The sequence below is a fragment of the Carassius auratus genome, chromosome 12 (assembly GCF_003368295.1).
Source record: "Carassius auratus strain Wakin chromosome 12, ASM336829v1, whole genome shotgun sequence".
NCBI classification, from domain to species: Eukaryota; Metazoa; Chordata; class Actinopteri; order Cypriniformes; family Cyprinidae; genus Carassius; species Carassius auratus.
Genome location: NC_039254.1, coordinates 8,215,642 through 8,234,167, shown reverse-complemented (window position 1 = coordinate 8,234,167; position 18,526 = coordinate 8,215,642). Strand labels below are relative to the sequence as shown.

Below are 18,526 nucleotides of genomic sequence, written 5' to 3'. Positions count from 1 at the left end.
CAGTGCAATTACGTCTGTAACCTAAGTTATGAATGGTATTGTTAATGATTTAGATTACAAAAAGTCTTGTGCTGCTTTATTTATTGATTTATCTAAAGCATTCGACACTGTTGACCATTATCTTCTTCTGCAAAGATTGCAAAACATAGGTTTTAGTAGCAATGTGCTAAATTGGTTTTCTAATTACTTGAGTGGTAGAACTCAGTGTGTGGCATTAGATAACTGTACTTCATCCCTGCTAGAAGTAAAAATGGGTGTCCCTCAAGGTTCAGTTTTGGGCCCTATTTTATTTTCCATTTATATAAATTATTTAGGTTGGAATCTAAATCAAGCTAAGGCTCATCTGTACGCAGAATACACTATTTTGTACACCTTTGCTATGTCATTGAAGGAAGCAATTCATAATTTACAGTCTGTCTTTAGTCAGGTACAAAAATCTCTGGTAGGATTAAAGTTGGTATTAAATGCTAAAAAAACAAGATGACTGGTTTTTACACGTTCACATTCTCTTAACGATTTCACTATTTTAACACAAAGTGGTACTCCAATAGAGAAAGTGACTTCCTACAAATACTTAGGTATTTGGTTTGATGATAAATTTTCTTTGGGGTCCATATTGAGAGTCTTTAAAAAAAAAAACTCAGACCCAAGATAGGTTTTTATTTTAGATTAAAGAATTGCTTTTCTTATTCAGCAAGGCAAAGGTTGGTGCAGAACACATTTTTATCAGTTATGGATTATGGTGACCTAATTTATATGCACTCTACTTTATTTTTATTTTAAAAAAACTAGATGTACTATACCACTGAGCTTTATGTTTCATTACAGGTGCAGCAAATAGGACTCACCACTGTACTCTGTATGAAACTGTACAATGGTCCTCCCTCTCCCTCAGAAGGAAAATCCATTTATTGATTTTTATTGCTAGAGCACTAATGGGTAAATTACCCATCTATATTTCAAATTTGCTTATTTACCAAAATAGTGTTTACAGGCAGGGGCGCTGCACAAGATCCCGGGCCCTATGCATAGGCAGTCCTCATGAGAGTTGGCAGCCTTGCAGACAGTTCTGCATTCAGAGGATGTAAAGTATTGAAAATAGAAATGGAGATACAGAAAAGGAAGGTGGAGAAGAAGCTAATAAGCATATGCAGAGGCAGCAAAACTAAAGAGCAAAGAGGTCAGTTATGGGTTTCATTTGAAAGATAAATTAAGTTAAGGGTATAGTATAGTATGGCGTGTTGGTGCATTTGCAACATTTATTAAATAATTATAAATAAATAAATAAATAAAATATTTTAACCCATGTAAAAAATTGGAGTTAGATAAGTTATAGGAAGTACATAGTCAAGATAGTCATAGAGTTGTATGGTGTGGGGATTTAAATGCACATAATTCACTATGGGGAGGAAGTTACATAAATGCCAATGGTTGAGTAGTTGAGGAATTGATATAGGTGAGGGAGCTGGTATGCTTAAATGATGGGATTGAAACAATGATAGACATTCATACAGGAATGGAGTCCGTGTTGGAATTGACACTATTTTCGAAGAATTTGGCTAGTGTGTAATTGGGAAGTTTTGGGGGAATCTAGCATTGGGAGAGATCACTATGCAATAGTTATAATATTGGATATTGAGACAGATAGAACTGTAACTCAAAGAGGAGAAAACGTATTATTTTAAAAAGCAAATTGGGATAAATTTGATGAAATGTGTGAGGAAAAAAATGCTGCGATTTGTTAAAATCAAGACATTGATGTCCTTAATGAAAAAGTATCAGAATCAATTCCAAAAAGTAAAGGAAAAATTACAAGAAAAGCAGTTCCTTGGTGGACAGACAAGTGTAGTAAAGATTTGAGAGCTAGAAATTAGGCTTTTAAACTTCTTAAGAGAACGCATAATTATAATCATCTAGTTTTATTTAAGAAAACTCAACCTGTTGTGAGGAGAACTATAAGGCAAACTAAAAGAGAAAGCTGGCATGGTTTCTGTAGTGGAATTGGAAGAACTAATCCAGTAGGGGATGTGTGGAATATGATCAAGAGAATGAAAGGTAATAATAAAGAGTAGGAATATCCAGTATTAGAGTCAGAAGGAGAAGTAGTTGTAATAGGACAAAGCTGAAATGCTAGTAAAAACGATTGCACAGATACATGGGTCAGGGAACTTAAGTGAGGAAGGAAAGAGGAGGAGAGAAATAATAAAAAGACGAAATATAGAACCATTGGTAAGGAGTGGGGTTGGAGAATGGAGAGCCAGACAATTAACTTCCCATTCGATAGAGATGAATTAAGAGCTATTTGTAATGCTTATAAAAAAGATCATCTCCAGGAAAGGATCAAGTCGGATATATAATAAGACATCTTAAAGATGGGACTGTGGGGGAAAAAATAGAATTATATAATAGAGTATGGGCGTAATGACAGACTTCTAAAAGTCTGGAAATAAGCAATAATAGTACCTATAAGAAAGCCAGTAAAAGATCCTTCAAACCCTAATTAAAGACTGATAGCTCTTAGGTGAATGTCTGTAAAGTCATAGAAAGGATGATAATGGAAAGGTTGATATATATTTTTGGGAAAAAAGAGGATTAATATAATAATATCAAAGTGGTTTTAGAAAAGGAAGAGGAACAATGCATTCTATTGTATGTTTAGAAAATGGAATTTGGAAAGGACAGATAAATAAAGAGTTAGAAATAGCAGTATTTTTGGATTCCAAGAAGGATTATGATATGATGTGGAGAGAGGGACTTTTGATAAAATTAATAATTTTTAATTAATTTAATTATTTATTTATTTTTTTTGCAAACAGAAGCATCAAGGTAAAAATGGGGAAATGAAGTGTCAAATACATTCCAGATAGAAAATGGAACTCCACAAGGGAGTGTAATAAGTCCACTATTGTTTTCCATAATTATAAATTATGTTTTAATTTAAATCAGTTAAAACCAGATATAGGTACATCTCTGTTTGCAGATGATGGGGCTCTCTGGAAAAGGGGAAGGAATATTTTATATATTAATAGGAGGATTACATGGGCATATGAATGGGGATTTAAATTCTCAGTGGAGAAAAGTAAGGAAGAGGGTTTTTTCAGAAGCTAGTTTGAAGATCAAAATCAGTACAAGAGAAATCATTAGAAAGAGTGAAGGTATTTAAGTTTTTAGGTATTTATTTTGATGCAAATCTTACTTGAGCTGAACATATAAATAAAATAGTTAAGAAATGTCAGAAGATGTCAACCATCATGAAGTTGACTTGTCATCTATATTTTCAATATTTACCAGAGTCCAATACACCAGGCATATAATGTACAAGTGTATACAGACAGCTCAAAAGATCCAGAAGATCAAATAACTGGGGCTGCTTTTTTTATTTCAAGACCGTGATGACCAGTGGATAAGTGGAGTAAAGCGAACTTCACGTCTTTCAAATTTATTCTGTAGAAATTATAGGAATGCTCTTGGCATTGAAGAGGGTTAAAGAACACATACCTTAGAATGTTTTAATTTGTTCTGACTCTGTTTCAGTCTTAATGAATTTAAGATCTTTTAAAGGTAGATTCCTTTCATGTTTTAATAAACAAGGTTAATCATAATATAAAGTTTAAGTCAAGGAAAGAAGAGGTTATCTTTAACAGTTATTGCTAGGGCACTCGCGTTTATAGGACACTTCAAATAATAGGGAAACATCCCATTGGGTTATGTAAACAATGTCATGTTGAAGAAACAAACAATGTGTTTCTTGAATGTAGCAAGTACGAACAAGAATGAGGAAAAATGATAGTAGAAATAAGGAAAAATTTAATTCGGGATCTTAATGTTAAGGTTTTAATTACATTTGCAAGTAAAATGAATAGTAAAGTCTTCTTTTATTTTATTAGATAGACAGGGTTGATAAATATAATATAAAAAACCCCACTTATGAGCAGAAGGTAGCAGTAATGCACCTGTTTGTGTGGGTGTCAGCTGTCGTTAAAAAACAGTAAGCGGAAAAAGAAAGTTCAGTAAAGTTCTGTGAACTGATTCATCAGATATTGCGGAATATATCGATAGCCATGGGCGTAGGTTTGGGGGGGGGACGCTAGGTACTAGTACCTATCAATATTTTGAGATGACTAATTTGTCCCCACCAATATTTAGCAAGCTCCTTTGAACTGCTATTTGGATTTTTGCACTGTTATTTGTATCGATTCCAACGGCCAGGACGACGATAGTACAAGAAACGATGTAATTTGATTGGCGGCGCGGTATCTGACAGGCTACACGCGCGGGCCGGGACGACTTTTGTGCTTGCACTAGCAGCTAGCGCTTGGTTTGTGTGCGCGCGCATGTTGACGACGCCGACGGTAAGTTATCAGGGCTGTCTCTCTGCCACATACAAAGGCCAGGGTAAAAACATTTTAATATTCCTTTTTTTTTTTTTTTTGCCCCATATTGTACTTTGTAGATGCCACCCAAGAAGAAGAAAGGGGACATAAGAAGCTTTTTCATAAAGCAGAGTCAGAGTGTAAGTAGGCAAAATAACTAGCTAGCCACACAAATAAACTAGCAGTAGTGACTGATCAGGCTTTCAAATGCAGATTCTACTGTGGAAAATACTATAAACTGGTGAGTATGTGTTACCCAGGCTGATAGAATGCTATGTTAGAAAGTAACTGAATGTCAATTAGCATGTACCTTAACTTAGAATCTTGCAGTCATCATAAACGTGAGTGTACTGGAGTGTAACTGTTAGAAAAAGGTTATTATATTTATTTATTTAGATTTGTTTCCTTGTGACAGAGTATCTTTTGTTAGTGTAAATAATAATTTATGTTAATAAAACGTTTGGTTGTTCAGCATTACACAGTCTCAGGTTTTTTTTTTTGTTTTTTTTTTTGTTTTTTGAGAGTGCATTTTTGAGATTATACAGTTATACTAGCTCTTTAGGGACAGTATACAGGATGGTATATCAGGGTCAGGATACAATATAATGAGATGAAGTAGATTCACTTCTGTATTGTGACATTCTGTATTGACAACAGTCTGAAATAAAAAAGGAAATCACCATTAAATCACTGGTAACTTACAACAAAAGAATTCCCGGGGGGGCGGGGGTGGGGGGTGTGTCCCACCGAAGCTGAGACCAAACCTACGCGCATGATCGATACATTGTTGTACAAAGTTGGCTAGAAGACATGAGCTGCAAAACACTAACGGTTCCAGCTCGTATACTCCGTCATTTTTTCCACAAACCTCGTGGAGTTGTTCACCTGGATCCAATGCGGATGTACTATGGGTCCCGGCAGGTGGTCCCGGGATCAGCCGTCCGCACCGTTGACCTCCGCAGTGACACGGTCACCAAACCCGGAGCAGGCATGCGCCGAGCCATGGCCGAGGCAGAGGTCGGAGACAATGTGTTCGGAGAAGACCCCACGGTTAATGGTTAGAGATAGACACACAGTCAGTTTTGTGCTTCGGTTATGTCAGATTCTTATTCTGATTAGTTAAATGGTCCCAGTAATACTTAATTGTGGTTCATCTTTTAAATTCATAAAACAGATGTGGTAGATGCAACCAGTGGTCGAATTATAAAAAAGAAAAAATCATTTTTTTCAGTAATTTCGTTTTATATTGGGGAGTGGGGGGGTTGTCCCTGTAGTTAATTGTACATAATGATTACAAAATTTGTTCAATTTAAAAAAAAGTATTAGTAGCTAAGTTTAAGAAATTTTTTTTTCTTCTGGTGCCTGAAATGGAGGAATTTTGATCAATATTTTGCTAAATGTTTTTTTTTTGTGCAGGTAAGTGCTGGCTTGGGGGTATTCAAGAAAGCAGGTTATGTGACATACCCAGGTATGTTTAAGAGTATGTAAGCGGATAACCTGAAATTTTGGTTAAAAAAACAGGTAACTTTCAGGGTTTGTTAGTAGTCATAGCAACTCACTCTCTGAACTTAACCTGCTCCAGAGCAGGTTATGTTTCAGGGTTAGTTCACTTCAGCCTGCCTTCAGTGGGCGTGACACATTATATAATATTACAATATGTAATATATTATAGATATATTACATATTATATATTATAGCCTTAAAAATTGAGTTATCTATAAATTATGTATTAAGAGGTATGTATAAATTATAAAACACTATGACAAGGTAATTTTCAACTTATATATATTTGTATATTTTATTTATTACATTTTATGTTATCTCACACATGGAGTGGCATTTTCTATAATGTCTAAATTCTAAATCAAAATACATATCTGATATGACTTAATGTATAATTAGGCTAGCATAATTATAATTCACATTCTCAAGGAGTAAAGATTAAATGAAAAAAAAAAAGATTGCACAGCCATCAATTAGGTGGAGATATGCACTAAGCAGGTAAACAACTAATGAACAAAAGAAGAAGAAAAAAACAGCTTGGCGAGCTTTTTGACTCGTCGATTCGTCGCACTGTTGAGAATGTCTTGAGTCTTAACCAGGAACATACCCTGAGTTGAATGAACTTACTCCCGACCCGGACGTGTTTTTGGAACCACATACCTCGAGTCAGCAAGGTTTGGGGTTAATCAACCGAGAGTTCAGGGTTGAGTTCACGGTAAGTTAACCCTGCTTTCTTGAATACACCCCTTGTCTTGTTTAGGCCTGTAATGGATAAATAAAGATGACAGTAAAACCGCCAGTATGTGGCAGAAAGTCCATGTTTTAATAAATGATTTATTGATTCATTCAAATCAAACGATTCATTCAAAACGGTTGATTGAATTACCAACGAAACAAGTGAGTCCATCTGAATTGACTTGAATCACTCGATTCGTTCAAAATCTGATTCATTCAATGAACGAAACACTTATACAACACATGCGATGATATTAAGAAAAGTACATTGATTGCAATGAATTGAAAATAATGTAAAAACATTATTTCATTGCTTAAATTATTAGTGCATTACAACTGTATTTTAACAGACTTAATATAGCACAGTGAAAGCTTTTAGACTTTAAGGAAGTGTTTTTTTTAGGTTTTTGCAAAGTCGGTGACTTGAAAATGTCAGCTCAACTATCGTCTCTCAATCCCTCACACAGTCACACATACAGCACAATAACATTATGTCGGGGAATGTCTTTAAATTATAATCAAGGAAAAAAATCATACGTTTCGGTTGTCTTCTTTTTAAAGAACCTCAAATGTTGTGCTTGAAAATTTACTAAAATTGCTTCTGCTTGTGTGAAACTACCGAGTTCTGATTGGCCAATCACAGCTATTTAGTTTGTGAATTATTATAGCCTAAATATATAATTTTAACATTTCATTTGCATTATAAGTTTTACATAATATACATTATTAATCTAAAGGGGATGGTAAGAGGGGATAGAGTTGTTGTTTTTTTTTCAACCGGGGGTTGCCATCCCCTCAATTCGAGCCCTGGATGCAACCTTGCTCCTCTGTGGTCTGCAGTTATACCTGCTGTTCCTATAATTGGCCAGGAGAGGGCGTTACACATCTGTTACCCTGTGTTAGGCTATGCTTTGCATCTTGTTAAATAAAAACAACGTGTATTTCATCAGGTAGTAGTGTTGTGTAACTCAGCATTACAAGGTGTTAACCACATAAAAAAAAAATAATAATAATATATATTTTTTTGTAGAACTACAAAAGTTTGCTGCTGATATGTTTGGCATGGAAGCAGCTTTGTATGTCCCCACAGGAACGATGAGTAACCTGATTGCAGGTGAGATTGCAGGATGGTGCCCAGGGCTATTAATAAAACTTGTTTACAGTTGTCACTTTGTAAAAGCTTTGAGGTAAAATGGACACATATAATGCTGTTTTTCAATGTCACCGTGGTCTCTGTCTCTACCTGATGTAGAGCTGCTTCTGGATATTAAAATCTGATATTTCAAAAATAATATGGAATTTTGTTCTTGTAAGTGTCCAGATGTTACACTATAACACATAGGAGAGTTGTTCTTCCCAACACATGTGTTACCCTCTTTTCTTTTTTCCTTCTTTGACTCAGTTATGGTGCACTGCAGAGAGAGGGGGGATGAGATGATAGTAGGTGATCTCTCTCATATTCACGTTTATGAGCAAGGGGGAAGTGCACAGGTATGAACACATGGGGGCTATTTGTCTCTTACAAAGGCTTATATGTTTTTGTCTCTCATGTTATTCCCTTTATTATTCTTGAAATCTTATATCAATATAATTTTTATAAAAATGTCATATTCAACACAAAATGCAATTAAACACAATTATAGTTTGGAGATGTGGTCATTTAAAGATTTTTTTCTTTAAACCTTATTTCACGCCAAGGATTTATTTTGATAAATGATGAATGAATAAATGAAAAAAAAAAACATATTGTAAAAGTGTTTTCGGTCACTTTTGATTCAGTTTAATGGGTCCTTGCTGAATAGAGGTATTAATTTCTTAAAAAAACAAAACCAAAAAGTAAAAACTTACTGACACCAAACTTTTGAACATTAGTGTATTTTTACTGTTGAACTTTGTTGGCAGACCAACAAATTATTGGTTTATTTTCAAAAGTCCAAATGTGCCTTCAGTTGAAGAAGCACCCGTAAAGCATATAATCCGTAGGCTGAGATACAATGTGCTTTTGTTTTTGTTCATAGGTGGCAGGCGTCCATTCTGTAACAGTCACTACTCTTGCCGATGGCACCTTTGACATCAACCAGTTGATTTCCAAGATCCGTCACGGTTACCCTAACCAACACTACCCACGCTCCCGCCTGGTTTGTGTGGAAAACACGCACAATGTTCAGGGAGGCCGCGTCCTCCCACTATCCTTCCTGCAGGAGGTTAGATATTGGTTAAACATTGGTTCATTAAACGTGTGTGAGAGAGAATATGTTAAGGCAGCCAGACACCTGGGGCTAAACTCTGAGAAATGGGACTCAATCCCTCCATTTACACCTCCTGGTGAAGATCATTTAGTAAATGAGTGATTAAACAGAGACTGATTTATTCAAGACTGCAGCAAAAATAGTTTCACCTCTTGCCATAGAAAATGCACATAACACTTTTATGTTAAAAGTTTAAAAATAATGTAGAAGACTTAGACAAATATAACTGTATGTGTTTCTCACTCAAAGCTTCGGTCTGTGGCTGATGAGTTTGGTTTGGCTGTGCATATGGATGGAGCGAGGGTGATGCATGCAGCCGTGGCTCTGGGCGTCCAACCCGCTGATATACTGCAGCACTGCCACTCTGTCAGTGTGTGTCTGTCCAAGGTGAGCACTCATATTCTCTGGCCGTTCTTGTTTATGTTCCACTTTAATGCAATTTCTGTTTTTCTAGTATGGCTTTTTTTATATATATATATATATATATATATATGTATATATATATATATATATATATATATATATATATAAAGCTCAGTTAGCTGTTCTAATACATTCACTTCTGCTAAATATGACATTGCATGTCTGATATGAAGTTAATGTTAACTCAACATGTTGATTTAGTACAATTATTTATTAAAAAATATATAGTCAGTACTTTTTTTACTATTGTATTTTTTTTTTATTAAGGATGCATTTAACTGATCAGATTTGACAGTTGAAAATTACAAAAAAAAAATCCTAAAGTTACAAGAAATCTATTTAAAATAATTTTTTAATTTTTTTTTCTATATAAAGGGGTCTTATGATGCATTCTCTTTGGAGTGTTACAAGCTCTTGGTGTCTCAAATCCAAAGAGAAATTCTTTATGAAAGTTAAGACTTGTCCATGCCCTCCTAAATCACCTCGTTTAAACACGCCCCCACGTGTCTACGTCACTGTGTGGGAGAATTTGCCTAACACTGCCCAAATGTTCGCAGTGTAGAGTAGTGCTTTTTGTTTGTTGCAAAGCAGTAATGGTTATATATTAATCACAATTATATTAAGTAATATCAATGTTCTTATAGTATTTAAAGAAGTCAAACTTTTTTTAAGTTTGACCCCAAACTTTTGAACAGAAGTGAGTGTGTGTGTGTGTGTATTGATACATTTTTGGGAATGATTAGTCTTTATCTCATACATAACAATGTAGGTTGTTTTATTATGACAGCCAGCAGGCAAATAAAAGCAGAACATATTTTGAAAATTGAAACTGCACAGTAAATGCAGCAACAGATTCACCTTGAACAGTATTGAGATTTTCATAATAGAAAAAATGTACTTATTATAAACTAGCAGTAGTTTGCACGCACTAGAAAGTTCTTTTCCAAAGAAATTATGTCAGTAATTTTGAACAAAACAAAACAAAACAACTCCGGGCAGTGAGAAACAGAATCTGTAGAGTTTCCACCAAACGCAGGAGAAATCAGTTTAGGCGAGAAAAATGGAAATGGAAAGGCATTGAAAATGGCCTTGTTAAAGTCAGGGCTGGTATGCTTCATAACCTGCACCCTGAAGGTGTCTCACACATCTAGATTATCAAGTCTTATTTTATTCATATCATCAAAGTGTGATGGTACTTTTCTCTGATAACACACCTGTAATCACATCGTATCATCTAGGATTTGAAATGTGCTCCTCATTACTCCCTGTGGAATGAACTCGACATCACAACTCAGATCATCACATACACACAAAGTCGATTGAAGAGACCCTGAAGTAAAACCTAATCACTCTCAACTCTCAACAAAATCCCCGGAGTAGATGTCAACTAGCGTATTTGCATTTTAATTACAGAACTTGTTTGCGTCTAGCTACAAATAGGCTTTCCTCTTTCCCTCTCCCTGAAAGACATTAAATGTAATTGGGGTTTATATAGACAAAGACCACCGATATGAATAACAAATCACTTCTGCATGTCCTGACTACAGACATTCAGAGAAAAGCAACCATCTGTATTCCAGGTGTCATTTATAAATCTCTGCCTGCTCATGTATTGTAACAGCTGTTTGATTATACCTGATGCATTTATGCTTGAGTGATTTTTAAGTTGTTGATTATGTTGTACAATGTACGTCATACTTTATTCATAAATGAAATATGATTGTAAGTGTAAGGGAAACAGGTCAATTTAGCTCAAAGGGAATCATTTAAGATTTTAAAGGGAATTTGAACAGAATCACTGTTTCACGGCTGTTCACGGAGACGCGCCTGCGGTTCAGTGAACGAGCCGTTTAACATCAAATCTGCGCTGGATACTAATATCCAAACTATAGTGAAAACACTATCAATTAGCACAGTAACAAGATCGGCAGTTTAAGACATTAACTTGTAAGCACAAAACACAAGATACTTCTCTTTTCAATATGAATAAGGCTTTATTAGATAAATCTAAGACATATAAACTAATCTAACATATAAACACACGCACACACACATTCACACAAGTTGCAGGGAGGTCGAAAGTTAGGGAAAGATGAGTTTAAGAGAATGGAAATATGGAATCCCAAGTTTACAGCAATACGTTAAATTGCATAGACATGAACAACTATCAATCACGTAATTAGCCCTTGCATTGAGTTCCTCAATGTGACTAAAATTATATTAGATACACCAGCACAACAAATATCTGGGGATACGTTGCCTTAGTTTCCTGTGAAAGGGACTTCCGTTGAAAGGGGTATCCCGGTGTCGCTGATTGGCTGGAAGTTCAGTAGTGAAGTGACGTCTTGGGAAGCCCGTGGTTGTTGGGCGTTGGCTCAAAGTGCAGAGTCGTGTGAGTCAGGCGTCGGAGACTCGACGTTACAAAACTTAACTTAGAACACGAAACTCTCAAACGGAAAAGAAAAGAAATAAAGTTTGATGAGACTAGGTTGTGTTCCTTCTCATTGTGGCATAGTAGCAGCAGGCAGGCACGCTGAAACCGCACTCAAAGAACAATGATGACTAACCGCATGGCTAGATGCTACAAGCTAAAGCTAGGTAGCAAAGCTACAAGCTAAAAGCTAAGAGCAGGCATGACTAATAGCATGACTGATAGCAAGAGCAAGGCTGGAACTAAAAGCCGACATGGCTAATAGCAGCAGCTAGGGACTAAAAGCAGACTAAAAGCAAAATTTAATCGTGTCCAAAGTTTTTAAACTTCCTTGTTGGCCACCCCTCAAATGTTGCCTTGACCAATCAGATATGGTCCTGGGGTCTGGGGTATCATAAATCATTGTTTATCTTACCAAGCATGTGGTTCTTGCCTCACAGGGTCTAATTTTGGACATGATTCCTATAACATGATTATGATATATTTTACAAATAAATGATTGTCAGGACAATATCAAGCAAGAAAATTCGATTATGTCAATACGAGACATGACTATGTATCCTATAGTTATCAAAAGACATACACAATAAGTGATTATACATGATAGTCAAATGTGTGGGTTACACATAAATGAATATGGAGTTAAGCAATGGAACGACTCATTTACAAGTCTTTTTGAGTTCATTCTGGTCCATATATAATGTATAAAAAGCAGTTTCTTTGCCATTCTCTGGCAAAAGGGACTTTTCTGTGAAGACAAAGGTTTAAAGCCCTTCCCCCTTAGGAATTTCAGTCTGGTTTCACTGGCTGGGGGGGAAGTCAATGCAAGTATTTAACTTGATCTCCTGGGTTTACATGTGATGTCCAGCATTGCATTCCAATCACGAACAATAAATTTGACAATCTCTTCTTCGAATTAAAATTGTCAATAATTGTTCTATTGGTGTTAATGTTGAAAGCTGTTGTGTGAACAAGTTGGTTGGTTGGTTATCTTGCTTGGTTCCTGTGGCACTAGAACTGATTTATGACTTCCTGAGGAGTTCGGCTCTCGTTTCAATGCACACAGCTCTGATAGACTCTTTGATTTGTCTGATTCGACTCATTTCTGCTACATAAGACATATTGGGGGGTTTACAAAGGACTTGTTTCATTTTAAATGCAGGTTGCCTTATAGGAGCCAACATGTTAAAGATCACATGACCAACCAAATGTTACTTATTTGAAAAAGTGTCAGTTTAAGTTAAAAATTCCGAGATAAAATTTCAATTGACTGTTTTTGGCAAGAAAACATTTTTACTAATATTATAAGTGGACCTCATGGCAATGTTGTTGCTTAAAACTAAAATGTTTTCACTAAAGTCTTAAAAATAGATTTCATAAAACTAAAGATATACTGTACCCCTCTGGCCCTCTTTGGTCATTTTTGAAATGTAAAAAATCGTAGCTTCAACGGAATGAGATGACACTTGAGCCCCTTTCACACTGCCATTCCGGCAAATACATGGGTAAAGTGTTCCGGCAATTGTTCCCGGGTCGCTAGATTTTGCACTTTCACACTGCCAGTGATTACCCGGAATATGTGCATGCGTTTACCCGTAAAGATCCCGTAATGACAAGTGACATCAGGGCGTGACGTGTAATGTACGAGTCGAAAACGTTAGGCACATTATACTTTCAGTGAAGCAAGCGAATGATCTCGTCATCAGCATGGAAAGTGAGGAACTAACTGATCTCTGCTTCATTAGAGTTTGCACATATTTTTTCGTTGCGAACGTTGATCTTCCTTCAAAACAGCCGGTAAAAGAGTCACGAGGTAACATGCGTCATCACTTCGACACAGCATTACATCTGGCTTTTGTTCACACAGTGCTCGTCCCGGGATTGAACCCGGCAATGTTACTAGGTCCCCGACCTGGGTTCAATGCCGGAATCAATCCTGGGACGTGTTTGCTTTCACACAGAAGGCAACCCAGCAATGTTCCGGCAATATGCCGGGTCCGACGAGCAGTGTGAAAGGGGCTTTTAGTTTTGTCACATTAGCAATATGAACACACAAAAAAAATCATGGACATTATTTGGATATGTTAAAGAGTTAAAAAAAAATACACTTACTTTCTTCGCGGTCAAAAATGTCCGACATAGGAAATGAATGGGAAATACGAAAAAATTTGAAAACTCAGTGAATCTTTTGGTGGTACAAACTACAAATCAGCCACTGGTCAGGAAAAAAGTGTGCTGCAATCAAGGGGTGACTCTCCAGAATATCAGGAGTGCAAAATAGATACCAATCAATAAATGGAAAAAAATACAAAAGGGGCTCTCTCTCTCACACACACACACACACAGACACAGAAATGAACCGGTAAGACTGCAAGAGAGCACATTGTCAGAATATGTGAAATCAATAAATGAAAACAAAAAAACAAAAGGCTTGCTTTCTCTCTATCTCTCCCTCTCTCACACACACACACACACACACAAATGAACTGGTAAGACTGCATCAGAGTAACGAATGTTTTTTTTTTTTCAAGTTATTGAAATAAAATCAATAAATCATAAATCCAAAAATCCAAAAGAGATTCTCATTCTCTCTCTCTAACATTTAAGTACATTAAATAAAATATTAATTAATTACAAAATGTTTGTATAGTGTTTTCAATGATCACTTTTCATTCCTTATTTTGTTAGATTTTTTAATTATCAAAAACTTAATAAAAATGCTTTCTATGTGTTCACTTTCTAACAAGATTTTAATGTTTGACTGTAATCATAATGTAAAACCTGATACTTATCTAACCAAAAATATCTAAACCTTGACAAAAAGTGTTATTTTAGATTATATATATTTCTAAATGCAAAACTTAAAAAAAATAAATGAAGAGATGAGGTCTAAAAAACTATGGGAATCCAAAAGCCTGTATGTAGGGTGCTAATACAAGAGGTTACACAACATTACACAAGTTTTTACTTTTTTAATGCCTCCAGATTCCCAAATTCTCACATCAAAAAATGGATTTTAAATGCTTTCACTCTATTTTAAAGTGAACTATTGCATTCATAAAAAAAAGTAAATAAAGATATATATAAATTCTAATGGAGAAAATAGCTCATGAAAAATTTAATAAATATAAAAATCATATATAATAATCAAAAAATATTATTGAACAAAAATATATTACATTGGTTTTCCTGAAGGAAAAAAAAAAAGTAAAATTTTAAGGCTTTGGTCACTTTTGACTGCGAAGAAGGTAAGTGTGACTCGTAAACGAAGAGGACCAGAGGGTTAAAAAAGAGGAAATAATGAACCAAAAAAAAAAAGCTAAACTACCGAAATTAAAATAAACTGAAAATTCTAATAAAGAAAATGCAAATAAATACTGTAATACCATCATGCTTTTTTAACAAAAAGCATATTTAAGTGCATTATGGTGGATGGTGTGTAAACATGCATCCATTTAAGTGAAAGTGAAAGTGAAGTGACATTCAGCCAAGTATGGTGACCCATACTCAGAATTTTTGCTCTGCATTTAACCCATCCGAAATGCACACACACAGAGCAGTGAACACACACACACTGTGAGCACACACCCGGAGCAGTGGGCAGCCATTTATGCTGCGGCGCCCGGGGAGCAGTTGGGGGTTCGATGCCTTGCTCAAGGGCACCTAAGTCGTGGTATTGAAGGTGGAGAGAGAGCTGTTCATGCGCTACCCCCACCCACAATTCCGTCCGGCCCGAGACTAGAACTCATAACCCTTCGATTGGGAGTCCAACCCTCTAACCATTAGGCCACGACTTTAATACTGTAATTATTCAGTAAAATCTGAACGGTACTGTACTGTTCTAAATGTTTTCTTTTATAGATTCTGTTTTGTATTCTCTATCCCCGTCTATTAAATTTCATGTGAATAGCTAAAAATCTGATATGATTTGCTCTTTGGCAGGGACTCGGGGCACCTGTGGGCACCATGCTAGGTGGGTCAAAAGATTTCATACAGAGGGCAGTACGTGCCTGCCAGGCACTTGGCGGTGGGATGCGTCAGTTGGGTGTCTTGGCAGCTGCTGGTAAGATTGCCCTGTCAGACATGATTGGCAGACTGGAGGAAGACCACAGGAAAGCCAGAAGCTTTGCTCAAGGTGACAGAACCCTATATTTCCTTCCACAACACTGTAAAAGCATTGTAATGATTTAGTTAGCCTTTGCATGATGAATACCATTTTTGTTAGACCATAATAATTATAAAATAATTAAAGGAATATATTAAGCATAGAAATTAAGCATACTCTTATTCACAGTAGCTGGAATTAGTTCATTAGCACCACCGTTTTGTTAGTCATCTAATTACACTTATTCACATTTGGCCATAATGCTTAGTAAATCTCTACGACTGAACATAGATTATTAAAAATCTCCCTGCAGTCACCAATTTTATCTCTTAAAACTCATCATAATTTCATAATTAAAATAAAAGGTTTTTTTTCTCATGAAAATAATTTATAAATGTCCTAAAATGGCTTTAACGTAACTCCCTTTTAGAATACAAGTAAGCATGAATATGCAAACTAGTCCCCACCTCCACTCAGTCACACCAGATCAGACTTCCTGATCCATGTTAACTTAAGAAGTAAACGCTACACAATGACAATTTGCAATATTGGATCGATTCAGCCATGCATGTTTTAAAAACTAATTCTGAAGAGGAAGAGCGAATTATACATGGTTTTCTAGAAGACAATGTATTTGATTTATCACTCTCTACAACATTAGACACATAATCGTAATTGAGATCATTAGCCTTTGGCTTGATTACATTATCAAACAGCTAATAATTAGGACATCAAACATACTAATTACATAAGCGCTGTTTTGAACTTACAGTTTGAATTCGTTCACTGGTCCTTGGACTTTCCAGGAGTTTACCGGTTTAAAATTGTGTGATCGCAAAAGCCTGCTTCTTTTCATTTTATTATTCTATTTTATGTTATTTTTGTTATAAAGTACTGATTCAAAGTAGTAATCAATATTTTTTTATTATTCTACTACTCTGCATGCCTCCCCTGACATGCTCTTGTGCTCCACACACTCCGCTTGCATTTTTTCAAGTGATTGGTCAAGATGAGAGGTGATCCCGTGTGGGTAGTGATTGGTATAGTGTCCTTTCTAATCATATATGGGATCATATAATCACCCAGATCCTGACGCTTTTACTCTGAGTACCTGCAACATGTCAGAAGTGCCGGTACACACAAAAAAATGCAGGTACTTTAAAGGCTAAAATTTAGAAGTGCCGGTACTTCATACCAGTGTGTACCAGCCCACTTCAAGCACTGGTGGTTTGTTTTTCACACAAGCAATTGTGTGACCACAAGCCTTGGAATACAATACACATATAAGTCATATCAACATAGTGCCATTTTTGAAGCTTGAAAGTTCAGTCCCAATTCAGTGCATTTAAAATTGGATTATTTAAAATGCCCCTTTTGTGTTCCATTTGAAGATTCTGATGGAATGCATTTTGCCTTTTCTCTTGTAGCATTGTTAGAGTGTGACCCTCCTCTGTACCAGTTGGATCTGAACACTGTGGAAACCAACATTTTGAGGTTCCATCTGCGGGACACCCAGATGAGCCCGGTGGAGTTCTGCAAGCGGATGGCAGGCGTAGATGAAGAAGAGGTGGAGGCTCTGGGCCAGGGGGTCAAGGTTCTGATGTTCCCCCATCTCGGGGGAGCAGTCAGGGCTGTGTGGCATCTGGGCATCAGCGAGGAAGACACTCAGCTGGCTATACTGAAGGCTCAGTTTGTGGCCCAACAGCACAAACTTAAGTCGAGCAGGGCATCTTGATAAGAGCTTTTGACCAATCAGAGGTGTCTTCACACCAGTCTTTTGGTCCCAGGAACCTTTTTAAAAAAAGGTAAAACTGCAAAATGACTTAACTGTATTCACTACTGAAGGATCTGATTTACATTCATCATATATTTTTGTTTTACTTTACTTTCTTCATTTTAAGTTCATTTATTCTTCAGTCGTTCATTTATAGTCATTTTATTATTCCATTAAATCAAATCATATAATCATTATAGACATTATATATTAATTTAGTTGATTTGTTTGTTATATATTGTCGTATATTATTGCTTTTGATATTATTTTTCCATTTTGGTGCATTTTTATGACTGTATTTTTCAGGCGCTGTTTGTCTTTATTAATAAGAGATAAGAGGGAATATTTATGGAAATTCAAGGTTTATGGTATGTTGTTGTGAAGCTGTTTGGTATAACACTACTTGTTGTGATTTAGGAGCATTGAAAAAGAATATTCAATAAACTCTGCTACTTTTTAATCATCATCACTTTGACTTCAGCTTCTGATCTTCACTAGTTTTGTTCAGTCAGCTTCTTGGCTGAAAGAAGGCTGTTAATATGTTTTGGGTATTAGACTATTTTGCTGACTAGCTGTTCTGTTACCAGACAAAACATATATTTTCTGGCTGGATCTTATCGGGGTCATGAACTGAGAAACCAAAATGCCCTTGATTTATTTACATAAGAGGTCACTGTACTATAAAAACATAATGAACAAGTTTTAGAAAACAGCAACTTGTACTGTAGGCAGAACTAACCCTAACGAATGCATTATATTAAAAATGCAATTTGGTTACCCTATTCTCTTGTGAAAACCTGCACCCTCAGGAATGTATTGGGAATTTCATGGTAATTATGTTACTATATATGTATACAGGGGTTATTGGGATGTTTTGGTTATGGGTAAAGTTTCACTATCAATAGGCACTGCTGTCTTATTGGCTAAATACTG

At 35.9% G+C, this 18,526-nt stretch overlaps 1 protein-coding gene across 2 annotated transcripts; it reads left to right on the top strand.

Moving 5' to 3' along the window:
- Positions 1 to 5,134: 5,134 nt before the first annotated feature.
- tha1 (threonine aldolase 1) lies at positions 5,135 to 18,062 on the top strand. 2 transcript variants are annotated; one of them, XM_026276701.1, is made up of 7 exons: positions 5,135 to 5,430; positions 7,642 to 7,725; positions 8,014 to 8,102; positions 8,630 to 8,815; positions 9,110 to 9,247; positions 15,657 to 15,849; positions 17,247 to 18,062. In XM_026276701.1, the coding sequence occupies exons 1-7, from the start codon at positions 5,184 to 5,186 to the stop codon at positions 17,552 to 17,554; spliced, it is 1,245 nt and encodes a 414-aa protein (XP_026132486.1). In that variant the 5' UTR covers positions 5,135 to 5,183; the 3' UTR covers positions 17,555 to 18,062. The 2 variants fall into 2 exon arrangements, with proteins under 2 accessions (XP_026132486.1, XP_026132488.1); XM_026276703.1 differs by lacking the exon at positions 7,642 to 7,725.
- The last annotated feature ends 464 nt before the right edge of the window (positions 18,063 to 18,526 follow it).

Coding starts and splice junctions, on each gene's coding strand:
- tha1 (XM_026276701.1), top strand. CDS start 5,184: ATGAGCTGCAAAACACTAACGGTTCCAGCTCGTATACTCCGTCATTTT. Junction 8,103..8,629: donor AGCAAGGGGGAAGTGCACAG/GTATGAACACAT, acceptor TTTTGTTCATAG/GTGGCAGGCGTCCATTCTGT. Junction 9,248..15,656: donor TCAGTGTGTGTCTGTCCAAG/GTGAGCACTCAT, acceptor GCTCTTTGGCAG/GGACTCGGGGCACCTGTGGG.